We start from the raw sequence: 16,095 nt of genomic DNA on the forward strand, positions 1-16,095 counted from the left end.
AAATGTTATAATAAACAAAGGGGCCACACGTCGCTGTGAAGTGTTTTATTAAGACTTAACAAAATGGGACCTGTTTGGTCTTTCCTCATTTCCTGAAACATGCAGCTGACAAAATTGAATTCAAGAATTAAAATTCTTTTGCTTGATTTTAGACCAACACGGGGATCGAAAAATAAATAATTCTTTAACCTTTCATCTTTGCAGCTGATTGAAAGTAAAGGGACAATTTAAGGAAACATGAAGCAAACAGCTTGAGTGTAAAATAAGACACTCAGACCCAAGAAACATGGGGGACAGTTCTCTCAAAATTGAACTCCAGGTCACCTTGCAAAAGCAGTTCATTTTCTTAACTTAATCCTAAATGCTGGAACTGATCTGTGGATTTACCTAAATAAAACTTTAAGATCTGACAAATGGCCCTAATGTCAGGAGAGACATGATTGTGAGGGTTTAATTGAAACGTGATTGAACAGACATTGGCTGAATCAACACAAAAATCTATTATGACATTTTAGAATAGAATGACATACATTTGGCATATGATGGATACAGCCAGTAAGACCAAGTAATGGACTGAAAAGGTGTGATTTCATTCTCCAGACCTTTCATGAAAAAGTGGCAATATCTATAGTTTTTTTGTGTTCAGTTTACTTTGACCTTAAAAGGTCACACAGGTCAAAACAAAGTAAAATCACTTAAGAAACCATCTGCTTTTGCAGAGCAACATAAAGTTATTTTCCGTGGAACTGTCCTTAAAATATTCTCTCTTCTGTACTTTAAAAAACAAAAATGACTGACACAGAAGAACAAGGGGGAGCTTTTGGTTTCACATTTAAATGAGTGGCCAGGACAAAAAAATGTAAAATTGACATAAAAAAGAGAAAAGCTTATGATTTCTTGGTGACGTGTCAATGGCCCCTCTGCCTCATGTGTTGCTTCACTCTGACTACCAGCCTCCTTTGCCTCCCTTCTTCTTCTTCTGTGGTGCCTTCTTGCGTGTGGCCCCTGAGGCTGCAGGTTTCTGCTGCCGGGGCGGGACCACATTGCTGGCGGCAGCTGTGGATGAGCCGGACGCAGACCCTGGTCTGGGGGAGGTAGGGGGGCTACTGGCTGTCTTACTGGCATCCCTGGAACAGAAGAATCTTGTCAGAGATCGTCCTCAAGGAAACATGTTTTCATTCTGGAAACAATTTACACCTAAAATTAGCCAGAAATGTAATTTTTCTTTTTCTTTTTCTTTTAAACTGCAGTGTTTATGGGCCTTTTGACAAAAGTTTTTTTTCTGTATCATTTACATATGATATTTTGTTGGTACCATATTGGATACTTTGGCCATTTATGAAAATTAATTGATCACATTTTTTTAAAGAACCAAATATTGTTCATTTACGGGAAGGAGTTCAGAGAGATACAACAGGGCTCGGGTATGAAGGGCTTTGAAAGGAGAAAAGCTGAGTATTTAAGTGGATTCAGTGTTTGATGGGGAGCCAGTGAAGCTGCTGAAGAACAGGAGTTTTGTGCTCTGTGGAGGGAGTTTGAGTAATAATACAGGCAGCTGAATTCTGGACCAATTGAAGGTTGTGAAGGCATTTGTGTGGGAGACCAAAGAGGATGGAAATGCAATAATGAAGACAGGATGTAATCAGAGCGTGAGTGAGAGCAGCAGTGCTGTGAGGTGAGCGGGACGGATGAAGATTGTTCATGCTGCATAGATTAAGTATGCAGACCGAGTAACACAGTTAATGTGTGCTTCAAAGAAGAGTGTGCTGTCGAGATGACACCCAGACTCTTCACCTGAGGGGAGGGAAGGACTATGGAGCTGTCACTGGTGAGAGAGAAACTATCAGGGATAGTACCAACAAGGACTCCCTATCTTTAATCACTGTCGAGCTTGAGAAAGCTGCGTGAGAACCAAGATTTAATTTTCAGCAAGCAGTCGGAAAAGGCGGTGGGTGGGAGAGAGGAAATAGGCTTGGAGGAAAGACAGAGCTGGGTGTCAACCACATAGAACTGTAACTGGATGACAAATGTCCTGAAGGTCTCACCAAGGGCTAAAAGATAGACAGTAGATAATAGAGGGCCCAAGACAGAATCTTGGGGACCACAGATTTGGGAACTAAAAATTTTCAACAGAAGACATGTTTCAGATTGCATACAACAGGTTTTTCAGGAAAGTATTGATCATATTGATGTTGCTGAGGTCTCAGTAACTCATGTATCAAGTATGACATAAATGATATTATAAGGTTTAAGACTTCTTGATTTGAGCGCAATGTTTTGTTGTATTAAGTTGAACATCACAGCTCAAAAAACTTTCCCTGTGACTTTCATTTAGGATTCAATAAATTGGTTAAATTAATAAATAAATAAATTATGACCTCATAGAACAAACTTTACTATTCAACTCAAAAAGCATCAACTTTAAGAGGAAAATCTGTATAATTTGCCTGTGTACAGAATTTCCTTTAGGTTTTTCCAAAATTCTAATAAAAGTTATGCAGAATACTCATTTTGAAAGTTGAGGTATTTTATGCTTGAACAAAATAAAATTGGCAGCATAGCATTTCTGATAGCCCCACCAGATGGATTTCTACTTAGGCTGAGACTGAGAATAATTTTTATTTTGGCCTAAATAACACACAAGCTCTTTCTTGTGCACAGCAGCTGGACATCCACTGAGGATTCACTGGCAGGCAAACAAACGAACAATCTCAGGTGCTTTTCTTCTGTTAATGGAGCTGATTACTAGGTTTCAATTACAGGAAATTGCTCCCAGACAGCTCTACCCGCAGGTGACGTGCACATGTGATTCTGGAGTTTACTCACAGCTCGGCTGAAGCTCCTGCTGTGGCTCCCTGTGTGCCTTTTCCTATCTGCTCCTTCTTCTTTCCCTTCTTCTTGCCTCTGTAGTAGGAGCGCTCCCTCATGGGCAGCCACCTCTCCAGGTCAGGGGTCGCTTTGGGGTCGTAGTTTTTGGGCAGTTTGCCTAAAAAGAAGTTCAGTGACAGCAGCTCAGCATAGTGTGCGTAAATAAATAAAACAAATCTGTGCTATCTGCTATCTTACAAGTGTCAATAAGAAAGACTTCATTGGAGGGCAGCTAACACTTATTTTCACTGTTGATTAATCTGTTGACTATTTTCTCAATTAAGCGTTTAGTTGTTTTGTCTATAAAATGTCAGAAAATGGTGAGAAATGTCGATCAGTGTTTGCAAAAGCCCAAGATGAAGTCCTCAAATGTCTTGTTTTGTCCACAACCCAAAGATATTAAGGCTGTCATGAAGGAGAAAAGAAACCAACAAATATTCACATTTAAGAGGCTGGAATTAGAGAATCTGATAGAATTTAATTTAATTACAGATTAATCTTGCAGGTCTACTTCACTGCAGTAACACATTATATCTCAAGTGGCTGTTGTGTTCTTTATGTAAATGACACATGTAAGGTATCAATAAGATTAAAATTTGTTTTATTTGCAGATAGTATAAATATTTTCTGCCCTGGGGAAAATTTGAAGCAGCTTTCAGAGGTGGTCACGTCAAATATTAGTAAACTAAAAATGTGATTTGTCACAAATTATCATTAAATTTGAAGAAAACTAAACTTATGGTATTGGAAATCATAAAATAAATTCACATGTACAAATCATGATGATAATGTTCTAGAGAGAGAAGATGAAAATAAATCTCTGGGTGTGGAAACCTCATTGCATAAGTACGAGCAAAGTTGGGATAGAGCGTGGCAGTACCTGAAAAAAACTACACTTTCTGGATTACAAAGCACTGCATTGTCTGTATTGTTTACTTGTTCACTGTATCTGAATAATTGTAGTATTGTAGTACATTTAAATATGGTGCAACACCCACAAAAACAGCCTGAAACTATTATGCATGCTGCAAAAAGAACTGTAAGAATAGGAAACAAAGTTGGACATCGGTAGTGCAATTATCTTTTTTTTTAAGGTCGAATGCATTGAAATTCAAGGATCTGAATAGTAACCATGTTTTTACTTTAATTCTAATAACATTTTCTTTGAGAAAAGTGACATCTTCCCATGAAAACACTTCTTTTGAAAAAAATCAATCCCCCAAAAAATATTAGATCAATGACACACCTTTCTTTTTCTTCTTCTTCTTTTTGATCTCGCCTTGGCTGTAAAGAAAAATTCAGGTATATTAGCACAAAGGAAGTAAAAGTGTAGCCAATTAAGTTCATCCTTCCCACTCTGTTCAAACAAAAAATGTATTTACATTTTAAAAAATGTTCTGAACATCATAGAACCAGCATGGAAGAGAGTGATGATGAGTTTACCCTTGTTCTTTGGGAAGGTTTTCTCCTGTGACCTTAGCAGCTTTTTTCCTGACGTAGGTCGCGCCGTGGGAGTTCTCCAGCTCGTCCACGTCCACATTGAAGGCCATTGTATCTGCGGATGGTAGGTGTTTGCTGAGGCTGAAGAGGGATGCTAAGGATGCAATGTCTTACATTGACATTTCAGATGTGCACCTTCATTTGCACCATCATAAGAGTCCTTGGCTTGTTCTTCTACCTGTAGGTTTTTGCTTTATTATTGTTAGGTATGCAATGTACTGTATTTTTGGTGCATTGATCAGCCGAGTGCCATCTATTTCCATTATATTTGAGAGAAGGCAGGCATCTCTACAGCTGATATCTTCAGCCCAAACTTAGCAACTGACATCAAACTGGTCCAAACAGCACGACAGGCCAAGGGGAAAATATGCCCTTTAATCTGCAAATTATTTTCACAATTAAGCAACTAATTGTTTTGTCTATAAAATGTCATAAACAACCCAAAATGCTGATTATAATTTCCAAGAGCCCAATGTGGTGTCTTCATCGTCAATGTTTTTATCTGATCATCAATCCAAAACAAAGATTTTCATATATCACAAAATATTCTCACATTTGAGAAGCTAAAATCAGAGAATGTTGTGTTTGAATGTAATACTTTTGCTTGAAAAATGCCTGAAATGATTAATAAAGTACCAAAACAGTTGGCAGTTACTAAAAATGGAGCGTTTCAGCTTTGCTGTCCATTTCTATCATTTCAGAAAGTCAAAGGATACGATTTGGCTTTATCCGTGTCCACCAGAGAATACGCTGAGATGAGTTGTGCCAGTGTGTGGATGTCGTTGGTGTTTTGCCTGTTTCAAGAAAAAAAAAACATTAAGCAGGAACTAAGAATTAGTGATAACTGTAGCAGTAAAAAAACAAACATAATGACAAATGTAGACTAAAGTAGAAAAATGCAGAGATTAAAGGTGGCACATACTTTGCCATCACAATTAATTTTCCTCACTTTATAATTTGTGTTTTTCTTGCTCTATAAGCACTTTGTAATAATGTTTATCAAGCCAATATAGACCCTGACAAGAACATTTGAGCTACTTGACATCATGCTGGCAAGATGACCGAACAAAAAGCAGAAACGGCAGCTGTGCGGTAAACTCCGAGGAGCACATTATGGGGTTTTTCCCTTCAAATAAGTGAGTGTATTTCAGGGCTGTAACTCACTTCCACAGCTGCTCCAGATCACTAATGGCTTCTTTTTTCCGTCCGTACTTCAGTTTGAAATTGGCTGCTTCTCGAACGAGTGCCAAGTGTGCAGCAGATCCGGGCTGTGGAGGAGGAGAACAACGGGCTGATTGCACAGTGGAAAGGATATTCAGATATTAAACTGCTTCATGTGTTGGCTTACATGAAAGTATCACCCACAGCCTTAACTACAGGTGGTGACTGGCAGGATTTATTTTTTACTGCGACACCATCTTTTTTTTTTTTTTTTGACTATGAAGCACTCAAAGCTGTATTGTTTCTGCACTGAACTTTCTGCAGATCAGACACAGCAGGTTGCAGACACACACTGTTGCTGTGCATTGTTCCCTGAATGTTCTGTTGACACATTTTGATTTTCTGTAGGTGGCTGCCATAGGCCTGTCATGATAATAACAACTTATTGTGCAATATGTATGAGCATGACCTGCAAATTGCCTGCTGTGTTTACATGCACATTTGTTCAAATAAGAATATCACCAATATTGAAGCCAAGAAAATGTCAGAATAAACTATTATTTTCATTATTCAATTTTCTTGATATATCAAGTAGTTGTCTGGTCCATAAAATGGTGAAAAAATGTTCATGTTCAAAATGTTTCCCAAACCCCAAGGTGACGCCCTCAAATGTCTCATTCTGTCCACAGCAAAAAGATAAGCACTTTATAATCACAAAAAAATCATGAAACCAGAAATTTTTCAGGGTTCCTTCCCATTTTCTTAAGTCATTCATTCATTTCAACCTTTTCCAGCACCTTACAGCCGTCATAGATTACATATTCCTTCACATTAAAGATGTTATTGTGCTATAAAAAAACAGATTCATTTTTCATGAGCTCTGCTGTATAGTGACAATGTAAAGGAAAACACAACAAAGTTTCATGCTGTAAAATGGGTCTGTAAGTAGACTTGTTGGCATCCTACAAAACCAGGCGGAGCCAATATAAAACAATCTCTCAACAATTACCATTTAATTTTTACGTTTTTAAGCAAAGACTCAGTGAAACAGCTACCTCCAGACATGCTGTCGTCTGTTATTCTCCCAACTCACAGTTCTTCCATGAGAGGACAAACATCAACAAAGACTCACAGGTCACACTAAGTGTAGCCACCTGTGCAGAGCAGCAAGCGAGGCTCAAACAGAGTTGTTTCCATTTAGTGCTAAAGGCAAAAGGAATCAAGCTTTCTGACCTGTTTTATTTCTTCATTTAAGAAGTGAACTATTCAGTCAGAGAGCCATTTATTATGAAAGTAATTACAATTTCAAGCAGTTCATCTAAAATCCAAGCACTTTTAAAACCTTGAAATCACTCATTTAAAATTTAAGTGTTTAACAATTTCCAGCACCTGTAAGAACCCTGAATTAAATTACTAGAAATGATTAATCCATTATCAAAAGAGCTGGTGATTAGTTTAACAGTTCACAGCTATTAATCAACTAACTGTTGCAGCTCGAGGTGAGACACGTTTTGCTGCAACAGTCAACCAGGTGAAGTGACAATGATGTGTTATTTATGACTAAAGGGTGTTTTTTTTCCCAATGAATGAAGAATTTCTGGCAGAAATTTTGGACAAACAAGTCTGGGTGTGTTTTGTCTGTTGTGATTTTAAATTGAATGAGAAAGGAACAAACCGCTATGTCGACTTGCATTTAAATAAAAGATTTTCATTGCCTGTTTTTAAACAATTTTTGCTAACAGAGCCAAAGAGTCTATTTGATTTACGGTTTTGGTTGTGTGGTTTAAATTTATTTGTTTTATTCATGTACTATATATTAATTATTTTCACTTTCCAATACCAGTGTTTGAGTATCCTGAAGATTATTAAGTTCATCGCTCTTTTAAAGAGTGGACTTGCATGGTTATGCTATTATATTATCATTGTATCAGTGGCATTAAATGGTCTTAAAATGACAAAATTGATTATCATCAATATCACCCAACAAAAATGGTTATTATGACAGGTCTATCTAGGCAGTTCTCTGAATGATAATTCCAAGCACAACTGAGCCATAAAATGCACCAGAGAATTTTTCACATGTAGCAGCCACTAAAGGGACAACAAACATTAAGAGGCTTTGATTGAGCGGATGCAGGAAGAGATTTTTGTGAAATTAAAACTTAACATCAGACACGAACCTGTTCAGACTGGTAGTGCTCGATAGCTTGTTTGAAAACGTCGATAGCACTGTCGATGTCTTCTTCGTGGGAGTACATCGTCACCAGAGCGGAAACCTGAGGAATCAACACAGTTTAGATGAACGGTAGCTGACTGAAGCTAAAAAGAATTTACAGTTACTATAACCAGCCGTTCATCACAATAGAGAAGGCTGTAAAACAAAAAAGTGTCAGAGGTGGAAAACTCTGGTACAATGTTTTTATTTCAGACTCACCATCCCTGATTTGTGCTTGAACTCTTCAATGGACCTTAGGACATCACAAGCTTTTGTTACATGACCTGAGGACCAAACAAATTTATTTAATTATTTTTTTTTTATCATTTAAGAATTATAACAGAGACATTGTGAACATGAAAAAGAATGTAACTTAAATTATCAAACTTAAAATGACTAAAAACTAAAGCTTATTGCTGGAAAACTAGAAAATGCCATTCTTCCATTACAAGTTGTACTTCCTTCTTTTTTTCATAAATATTAAACATACTACAAGAAGTATTTAACTGGTTAAACAATAAAACACGCTTTCTTTTTATTTTCATTTGAAGACAGTCTGGAACATTTTCAACTGATGCCCTGTCCTTAGTGAGTAGAAATAAGAAGTAGAGCGTGTGTGAACACAACAAACCATAATCAGTGTAAAAATATGACAGTACCTTGTACTAAATAAAGTTGTGCCATTGTCAGTTTGATGCCAGATGCACTCTCTGGATGTTGGTCTGAGAATTGCTGGAACAAAAAAGAACAGTCAGTTAACACAACTGAAGAAAATCCAGATGCAACATTACTGAATGTATACAAAATGTCATAATTACTAGCATCACTTTTCACCAAACAACAACTAAATAATTTATACTGCAGATATGAATATGAACATGAATATGTACATTATTAGAATGAAAATTAGGAGAATTTAGTTTGCTTTTAGGATGGAAGTCAGACTGAAAACAAGCAGCAGTGTTGGTCATGTCTACCTGGAGCAGCTCGATGGCTCTGGCGTGCTGCTTCTCCCTGCACAGCTGAGCAACCTGGATGAGGACCGGCCGCGGGTGACTCGGATTCTGAGACTGAAGACTGGATGACAGCTTCCTGCACTGGTCAGCCTGTTGATGGCAAACAGTAACAACAAATTGGGATCAGCAATGAGCTCTACAATGAGTTACTACTCTTTTCATCTGAATCAGAACAGTGTTTCAGCTACAGCTGTACCTGGTTGGTATACATGGCCAGCAGGGCTTTGTTGAGGTCAATGGCCTGCAGCTGCTTCTTCACCAGCTTGTATTCAACACCTTCAGCGTTTGTCAGTTTCACCTTTTTCTTTGAGTCAAACACGTTTTGGTCCTATGAGAACAGACGGACAAAAACATTTGATCCAGTTTTACACCAGAGGACTAATGTTCAGAGATTCTTTACAGTCTGTTATATAATCATTGTTTTGGACATGCTGGTGTTCAACTGGAGGCACAATCATCACAATCATACCTTCATGGTGAAATATTAACCTTATTAACATTTGGATACACCTACCTTGTTTATTGTAATGATATTGTTTGCAGTCACAGCAAGCAGCCCCACATCAGATGGCCTGTAATTAAGAACACACTGCCATTAACACACTACTAAGAAACACAGTTTGTGTTGTATTGTCTTTGGAATGCCTGTTAAACTGTCAAAACTGCCATCGCAACTCAAAATCAAACTAGAACACTATAACATTAATTCCACGTGTGCTACATTTTCTTCTTCTTTTTTTGCAAGTAAATTAAATGTGATGAACCCTGCACTCACTTGAGCTTGATGACCTGGTTGTAGAGCTGCAGCGCCTCGTCTGTCCGACCCTGTAACTGCATGACGTATGCCATCTGAGAATGGATGACCGCCAGCTCTGACTCGATGTCCTCCTCAGTCACATCCTGAAAGACACAAATCAGCAATGACAGTGATTATCCAGTGAACAGTACAATAATTATGGCAACAATGAGGACTATTACATTTACTAAAGATACATTAGTGATTTTCACTTGATCAATATGCAGTTTCTTGTATTGTCAATACTTTTTCATCATCTACATTTGTAACAGTCAAACTTGCACAAAGATCAATTACAAAATCCCAAACTCTTCAGACTATTTCTGGGAAATGAACATTCTGGTTGCTGTTTGGTAAGATTTAACAACAAAACTTCACTCCCCAGATAAAAATATTATTGACAACACTGAATGGATAGTTCAGATTATTTGAAGTGGGGTTGTATCATGTACTTGACCATAGTCAGTGTATTACTTACAGATGGTGGTCAATATGACCAGTTTGGTGAAGCAGAAAGAACACAGGAGTTGTTGGACTACCACCGCCTCAATCAGATGGTTAGTTTGTGTTACTTTTGTGACATCAGTGTTTTATAAGGTTAGTTCCAATTCACACAAAAACACTAACAAACTATTCAACCAAGGCAGCTGTAGACAAGAAACTCCTGTGTTCTGTGAGGTAAAATTACAGATTTGGGCCATGGAATTTGGTTGGATTTGTGAGAACAATATTTGGCTTATTTTTTGGTAGTTTCCTATCAGAAAAGGCTGTCTAACAGCAAGGTAAAGCAGTGAAAATAGTCCATTTATAGCATACATTTGAACTGATAGAGTTTTTTAGATTGCTAAAATGTGTTTTGCTGCTGATGCTGTCCTCTGTAGTAGGCTGCTTAGATCCCACAGTAGTGACTGACTATGGAAAGTAGCTCATACAACCACACTTACAATAATCCAAATGATTCCATCAATGCCCTCTATACCTGTTTGTGCCTTTATTAAGTTTATTAAGTCCTAAAATCTATTAATTCTTTTTCTGTATGTGGTCAGAATTCATTCTCTTTCATTACTTCATGATTCTGCAAGATCAATTCACAAATATATAAAGGTCCACAAATGTATCATCATCTTCAAAACGTCTTCCATTATCTTATGAATGAAAATGTTACAAATTAATTCCTTGAAAATGGATGAGACTTGATTAAGTTTTAGAAAAACAAAGCAACACTCACAGAATCATCTGCCAATGAAACTCTGCAAAGCTCTGTGAAAGAAAAAAAACCCCCAATGAGTTAATATCAAATTAAGAAAGAGTAAAATAACAACTTGACAGGAAGTAGAACAGAGTGGGACTGACCCTCTGCTTGTTGTAGTTTATTCAGGGCCTCTGTAAGCTGTCCTTGACCAATCAGAGCACAGGCAGCATTGTAACACAGCTCATACGTAGACTCAGGAAGACCAAGATCCTCCTGCAGAGGAAAATATAACACACCATCTTAAAAAACATATAATACAACATTTATTCATACAAAATTCATTTGTTGAGATATTTAGACAATATATGAACATGTTCAGTCCAACTTCCCTATCTCTGCTGTGAGACTGAAATTTTCCCATGGAGATAAATATGGAGTAACCTACATACCTTCTTTTATTCATAATAGTTAAAAAACATAGGGGAAAGTATATGAATATCAGCATCAATCCTGAGAAGCTTTACTTTATTTTTTACCTTAATTATTTAGCATGCAAATAAGAGGAACAGCGCACTACAGTTGGGCGATTGGACGAATATATCACCTATCGATGGTGGCTGAATCCATCACTGGGTGGTGTTTCTGGCCAATTTTTGGGGTGATATTTGTCATTTTAATTTGCTCATGTAATGGTCTGTAGAGTGACAGCTGCCGCTCAGCAATGCGCTCTCATCCAACATCACAGGACACACCCACTCAGCTGGATGATGAGTGCACTGAGCTGGGTGAGGAGTGACAGCCTGCAGAGTCAGACTCTTTGCTCTGTTTTCACACAGTGAATTAAGGATTTATTTAGACCAAACCAGAGCTGATGACTGTTGGAACAGTGGACAGACTAACAAAGATGGTTTAGATGAGTTTAATGTCCGTTTCTGTCGACTTTGAATAAAGTGTGTTTTACAAGGAGTTAATGAACCAATCAAACTCATCTTAGTTTGGTAAAAGGGCGAAACTTGAAGTCATAGGGCATGTGATTGTATTTCTCTGTTTAAAAAGGAAAATAAATGTGAGAATATTCAATTTCTTGACACTTTGTGAGTTCATTTTGTTCACTGGCCATAGTAAACATATATAGCGTACATAACAGTGAGATTGTTGCATGCACACATCTCCCAGCTGAAACTCAAAGGGATGGGAGAAGGTGGGCTGAAGATATCGCCCAATCCTACTACACACTGAGTTTGAATCTAACTAACATAAACCATAGGCCTTTTAAACAGCACAGAAAAGCATATAAACAAACTACAGTGCACGTTAATTTTGTAGAGGAATTCTTACCACCAGAGCTTCCTCCCACTGACTCATCGAAGCCACCACAGCAGCAAGGTTGGTCTTCCTCTCCTCCTCGTACTCATCCTGGGAGTTCCTGATCAGATCTGTGTAGACGGACTTGCAGTCATCGTAGCGCTCCAGTCTATACAACTGGACAAGGAAAAGAAAGACAACTCTAATCAGCACAACTCTTTAAATTCTCAAAGATTCAGTGATTAAACTGTCTCTTGTTAATTAGACAGACTGAAAAAAATTCTAAGATATTCAGAAACATTAAGCTGATGTTGACAGTTTATTAAGATTCACAGTTTCACCGTATCACTACCCAATATTAGACTGGGTGATTATGAGACACCCTTTACCTAAACTGATGCTAATATAACTTTTTTACTGAACTCTGTGATCAATCTTACGATAACTGACTGCAGTAGTGATATGTCAGGTTTCAAAGGATGATCCCATCAAAATACTGTCTCAAAGGTTTGTGTATTTTATAGGAATGCCATCACATGTTCCATCATGAGACTCAAAGATACTTCATATAAATATCAAGCGGCTTTGAGCCAAAAATACACAGCAGTTTAAGAGCTCATATCCCAGATCTTACATACAAATTGACAGTTTATAAATTAACAGCAAGCAGCAATAATAATTTTACTTTATGGTCAGACAGCCTCACCACTTGACCGTAGAGCTCCTTCAGCTTGTCTGTTTGTTCAGGAGCACCTTCGATGGTCTTCAGGGCACTTTCCACTCTGTTCAGACGGTACTCACAGTACGCTTTCTCAAACACAACCTCACTGAGAAAGAAGAGAAATACAAGTTTTTTTTTCTGGGTAGAAAGTGCCAACCACAAGATATGTAGCAAGGTATTTGTGAGTTATATCTGTAAAGCACAGAACAGACAGTGTATTGAGCTTCAATATTGTTTAACTGTTTTGATAACAGCAACAAACCAATGGCATGGCTTCATATTTCTAATCTGATGTCAGGCATTAAATATAGAACAGCCTTTCTGCTGATGTGAGGTTTGTAAATACAGTTTGCTATTTTAAGAGTAAATTTTTTGTATAATTTAGGAGGAAAATTGGATGCCAAATACCAGAAACCGTTTATGCCATTTTTCAAGCACAAATGTCATGGTCCAGCTGAAGTGCACAAATTTGCTGCTTTTCTTTGACATTTATGACAGTAAATAAAGATCTTTTGGGTTTTTGGACAAAAGAAGGAATTTGAAAACACCACTTTGTGCTCTGGGGAATTGTGATGACCATTTATGACATTTTTTAATTTACATTTTATGGATTGAATGTATCTAAATTATGTCTTTTTTTATTGTTTTAACACACTATACAGCACATTGAAATGCTTTTGTACAAGACTGTGCTCTAAATAAAAACCTGAGTAATAAATAAAGCAGCATAGCTGTCTATGGTGAAAATGTCAAATGTCTTCTTTTGTCTGTCCAACACTTCAAAGCCACAGATATTCCACTGACAATGACTTAAAACAGTGAGTAAATCCTAACATTTGAGAAGCTAAAACCAATGTTCAGCATTTTTAATTCTTACTTATTCATTATTACTACTAAACACATTAATAACTGCAATAATCAGTTGATTAATTGATAAGTCTGTTGAAAGTAAATCAGTTGTCACCCATTTTGATAGCTGAGTCATTGTTTAAGACATTTTTCCAATTTCTTAAATGTAAGGATTTGCTGATGATTTTCTTTGTCATTTATCATAGAAATTAAGAGTTTTGGGGATTTGGGCTAAATGCCTAAGTGATTAATCACATTAATAATCAGCAGATTAATTGATAATGACAGTAACCATTAGTTGCAGCCACTGTAAGCAACTATTCATACTACCTACCTGTTAGGTTTGCAGCTACTTTTCTACTGTTTTATCATGCTATGCAGCACCTTCAAATGCTTATATACAGGCCTGCACTGTAAAAGTAAACTTTAACTTAAGTAATACATAAAGCATTTAGTCTACAGTACAAAATGGTCAAAATGTGTTTTTTTTTTGTCAGTCAAAACACATGAATATTTAATTCACAATGACTTATAGCAATCTGCAATTTTTGCAGAATTGTTACATTTAGCAGTAGAGTTGACCATTCAGCCGCCCTCTTCAAACAGCTCAATATTCTCTCAATTTCTAACATAAATAATATCAAACTCCCCATGTTTCACTCCCTATGACTTGTAAATTATTTTTTTCAGCCTGACAGTGATATTCGTAATTACAATACAAGACCTGCCAACTAGTCACACCTCCCAGTATTCTGTACTGGGCTCTGTCAATTCTCAATAAGATATACGGGGATTCAGCTATGGCAGACATCCACTATCCAAACTGCATTGCAGTCTAACTCACTCAATATTTTCATATACATGCCTCTGTCTGATGAACCAAACTACTGAAATAGAAAATAACTGACCTCTTTCTTTCACTGTGTGTTTCTTAAGGAGTTGACTGAATCCAACTGTTTCTGCACATATGCACACAATCATATACAAACCCACTCACACACAAATACACACACTGATACACACATATTCTCACTGCACTATTTTATTTAGTTTATGTTGTTGATTTACTTATATAGCTTACTATATGTTTGCTCTTTGACCTTTGAGGATTACATGTCTTTTGTATAATGCTTATTGAGGTGAGATTCTTTCTATAAGCCTCCAGGTTTTTTTTTCCAGAGCATACAGTGACATCTTCAAATTGGTTCCATTGTTCAACCAACAGTCCAAAACTCAAAGAAATTTTCATTTACTGTCATAAATGACAAGAAAAAGCGGCAAATCCTCATACTCATAAAGCCAGAACCAGCAAATGTTTGACATTTTTGCTTAAAAAAAAGACTAAAACAATTTGTAATGGATTATCAAAGCAATCTGCAAATAATTTTCTTTTAATTTTTAGCCAATCAGTGCAGCTCTACAATTAACTAGTTACATTATTGCCACTCTATTTTCAGTTTGCTAACTGGTTAATCAGATGACTGCTCAAATAATATTAAATGTAATATTAAGAATGTATATTTCCAAATAAATATATGCAGGCGTTATAAACAAGCAAATAACCACAGAATCATTTGATTACCTGCCGAGCACTTTTGAGTGGGTGTTCATGACATTCAACGCCTCCTTGAAGCTGCCATTCTGAATAAGGCAAACGATTTTACAGTGAAGGGCCGTCACATCATCCCTGTTTTCATGCAAAACTGCAACAAAATGTGGAACAAACACATAGCAGAAAATTAATTACTAACACGGATTACAGAAATTCAAACTGCTGACTGAAAACGGGATTATTCATAGGAGAATAAAAAGCATTAAACGTTTCTAGAGGTTTGGTGACAGCTGACTGAAAGCTGATTAGCTGCCCCCCATAATAACTTAGCTGTAAGGCTAGGGACACGTCACAAATCAGCACAGGACGGCGCATTTCTGCGGCAAAATATAATTGTATTCGGTCACATAAAACCTATATAAACCAGCTAGCTTCGTAGCTACACCAGTTAACTATGAAGTTATCTGCCGATGTTTGGTAAACAAAGCTAAGTCGGTGTTTGTGAGACCTGACAAGTTGATGTCTGATTATCGTTAGCCTAGCCACATGCTAACAGCTGGTCATGCAGCTGGCCCTAGCTTAGGCAGTGAAGAAACGGGTCTGTCTGCCTGCTGTCTGACCGCTTCTCCGGCTCATTTTGAGGGTAACGTCGATTGATATAAATTCCTACTTTTAGTGAGGGCTTTCAGGGCTCTTGTGTAGTCTCCATTCTGTCCACAGCGGTTCACTTCAGTCCACAGCGAAGCCACAGAGACCCCTCCGCTCGCCATCTTCGCTGAATGGGCTCACAGAGCGGCGGAAGAGGAAGGTGTACACATCCGGGTTAACAAGAATGATTTTTATTTTATTTTAATTTTATTTATTTATTTAAAAATAAAATAAACAAACAAATTGATGATAAATGATACACCACAACGTTG

The 16,095-nt window shown here is 37.2% G+C and overlaps 1 protein-coding gene across 1 annotated transcript; it reads right to left on the reverse strand.

The window, feature by feature from the left end:
- Positions 1-30: 30 nt before the first annotated feature.
- srp72 (signal recognition particle 72) lies at positions 31-15,984 on the reverse strand. Its single transcript, XM_084719784.1, has 19 exons — positions 15,846-15,984; positions 15,206-15,326; positions 12,760-12,880; positions 12,087-12,230; positions 10,910-11,021; positions 10,785-10,816; positions 9,536-9,660; positions 9,275-9,332; positions 8,957-9,088; positions 8,722-8,850; positions 8,404-8,476; positions 7,964-8,028; positions 7,710-7,805; positions 5,533-5,636; positions 5,085-5,162; positions 4,312-4,449; positions 4,115-4,152; positions 2,827-2,986; positions 31-1,127 (listed from the first exon to the last, which is right to left on the reverse strand). Exons 1-19 carry the CDS (start codon positions 15,943-15,945, stop codon positions 947-949), a joined length of 2,007 nt encoding a protein of 668 aa, XP_084575910.1. The 5' UTR covers positions 15,946-15,984; the 3' UTR covers positions 31-946.
- Positions 15,985-16,095: the final 111 nt, after the last annotated feature.

The sequence above is a fragment of the Lutjanus erythropterus genome, chromosome 5 (genome assembly GCF_056507025.1).
Source record: "Lutjanus erythropterus isolate fLutEry1 chromosome 5, fLutEry1.hap2, whole genome shotgun sequence".
Lineage (NCBI taxonomy): Eukaryota > Metazoa > Chordata > Actinopteri > Lutjaniformes > Lutjanidae > Lutjanus > Lutjanus erythropterus.

Excerpts from the sequence above, each read along its gene's own strand:
- srp72 (XM_084719784.1), bottom strand. The coding sequence starts at position 15,945 with ATGGCGAGCGGAGGGGTCTCTGTGGCTTCGCTGTGGACTGAAGTGAAC. Across the intron at positions 8,477-8,721 it reads GAGCCATCGAGCTGCTCCAG|CAATTCTCAGACCAACATCC; the intron begins GTAGACATGACC and ends TTTTTGTTCCAG. Across the intron at positions 1,128-2,826 it reads GCAGGAGCTTCAGCCGAGCT|GGATGCCAGTAAGACAGCCA; the intron begins GTGAGTAAACTC and ends CTTCTGTTCCAG.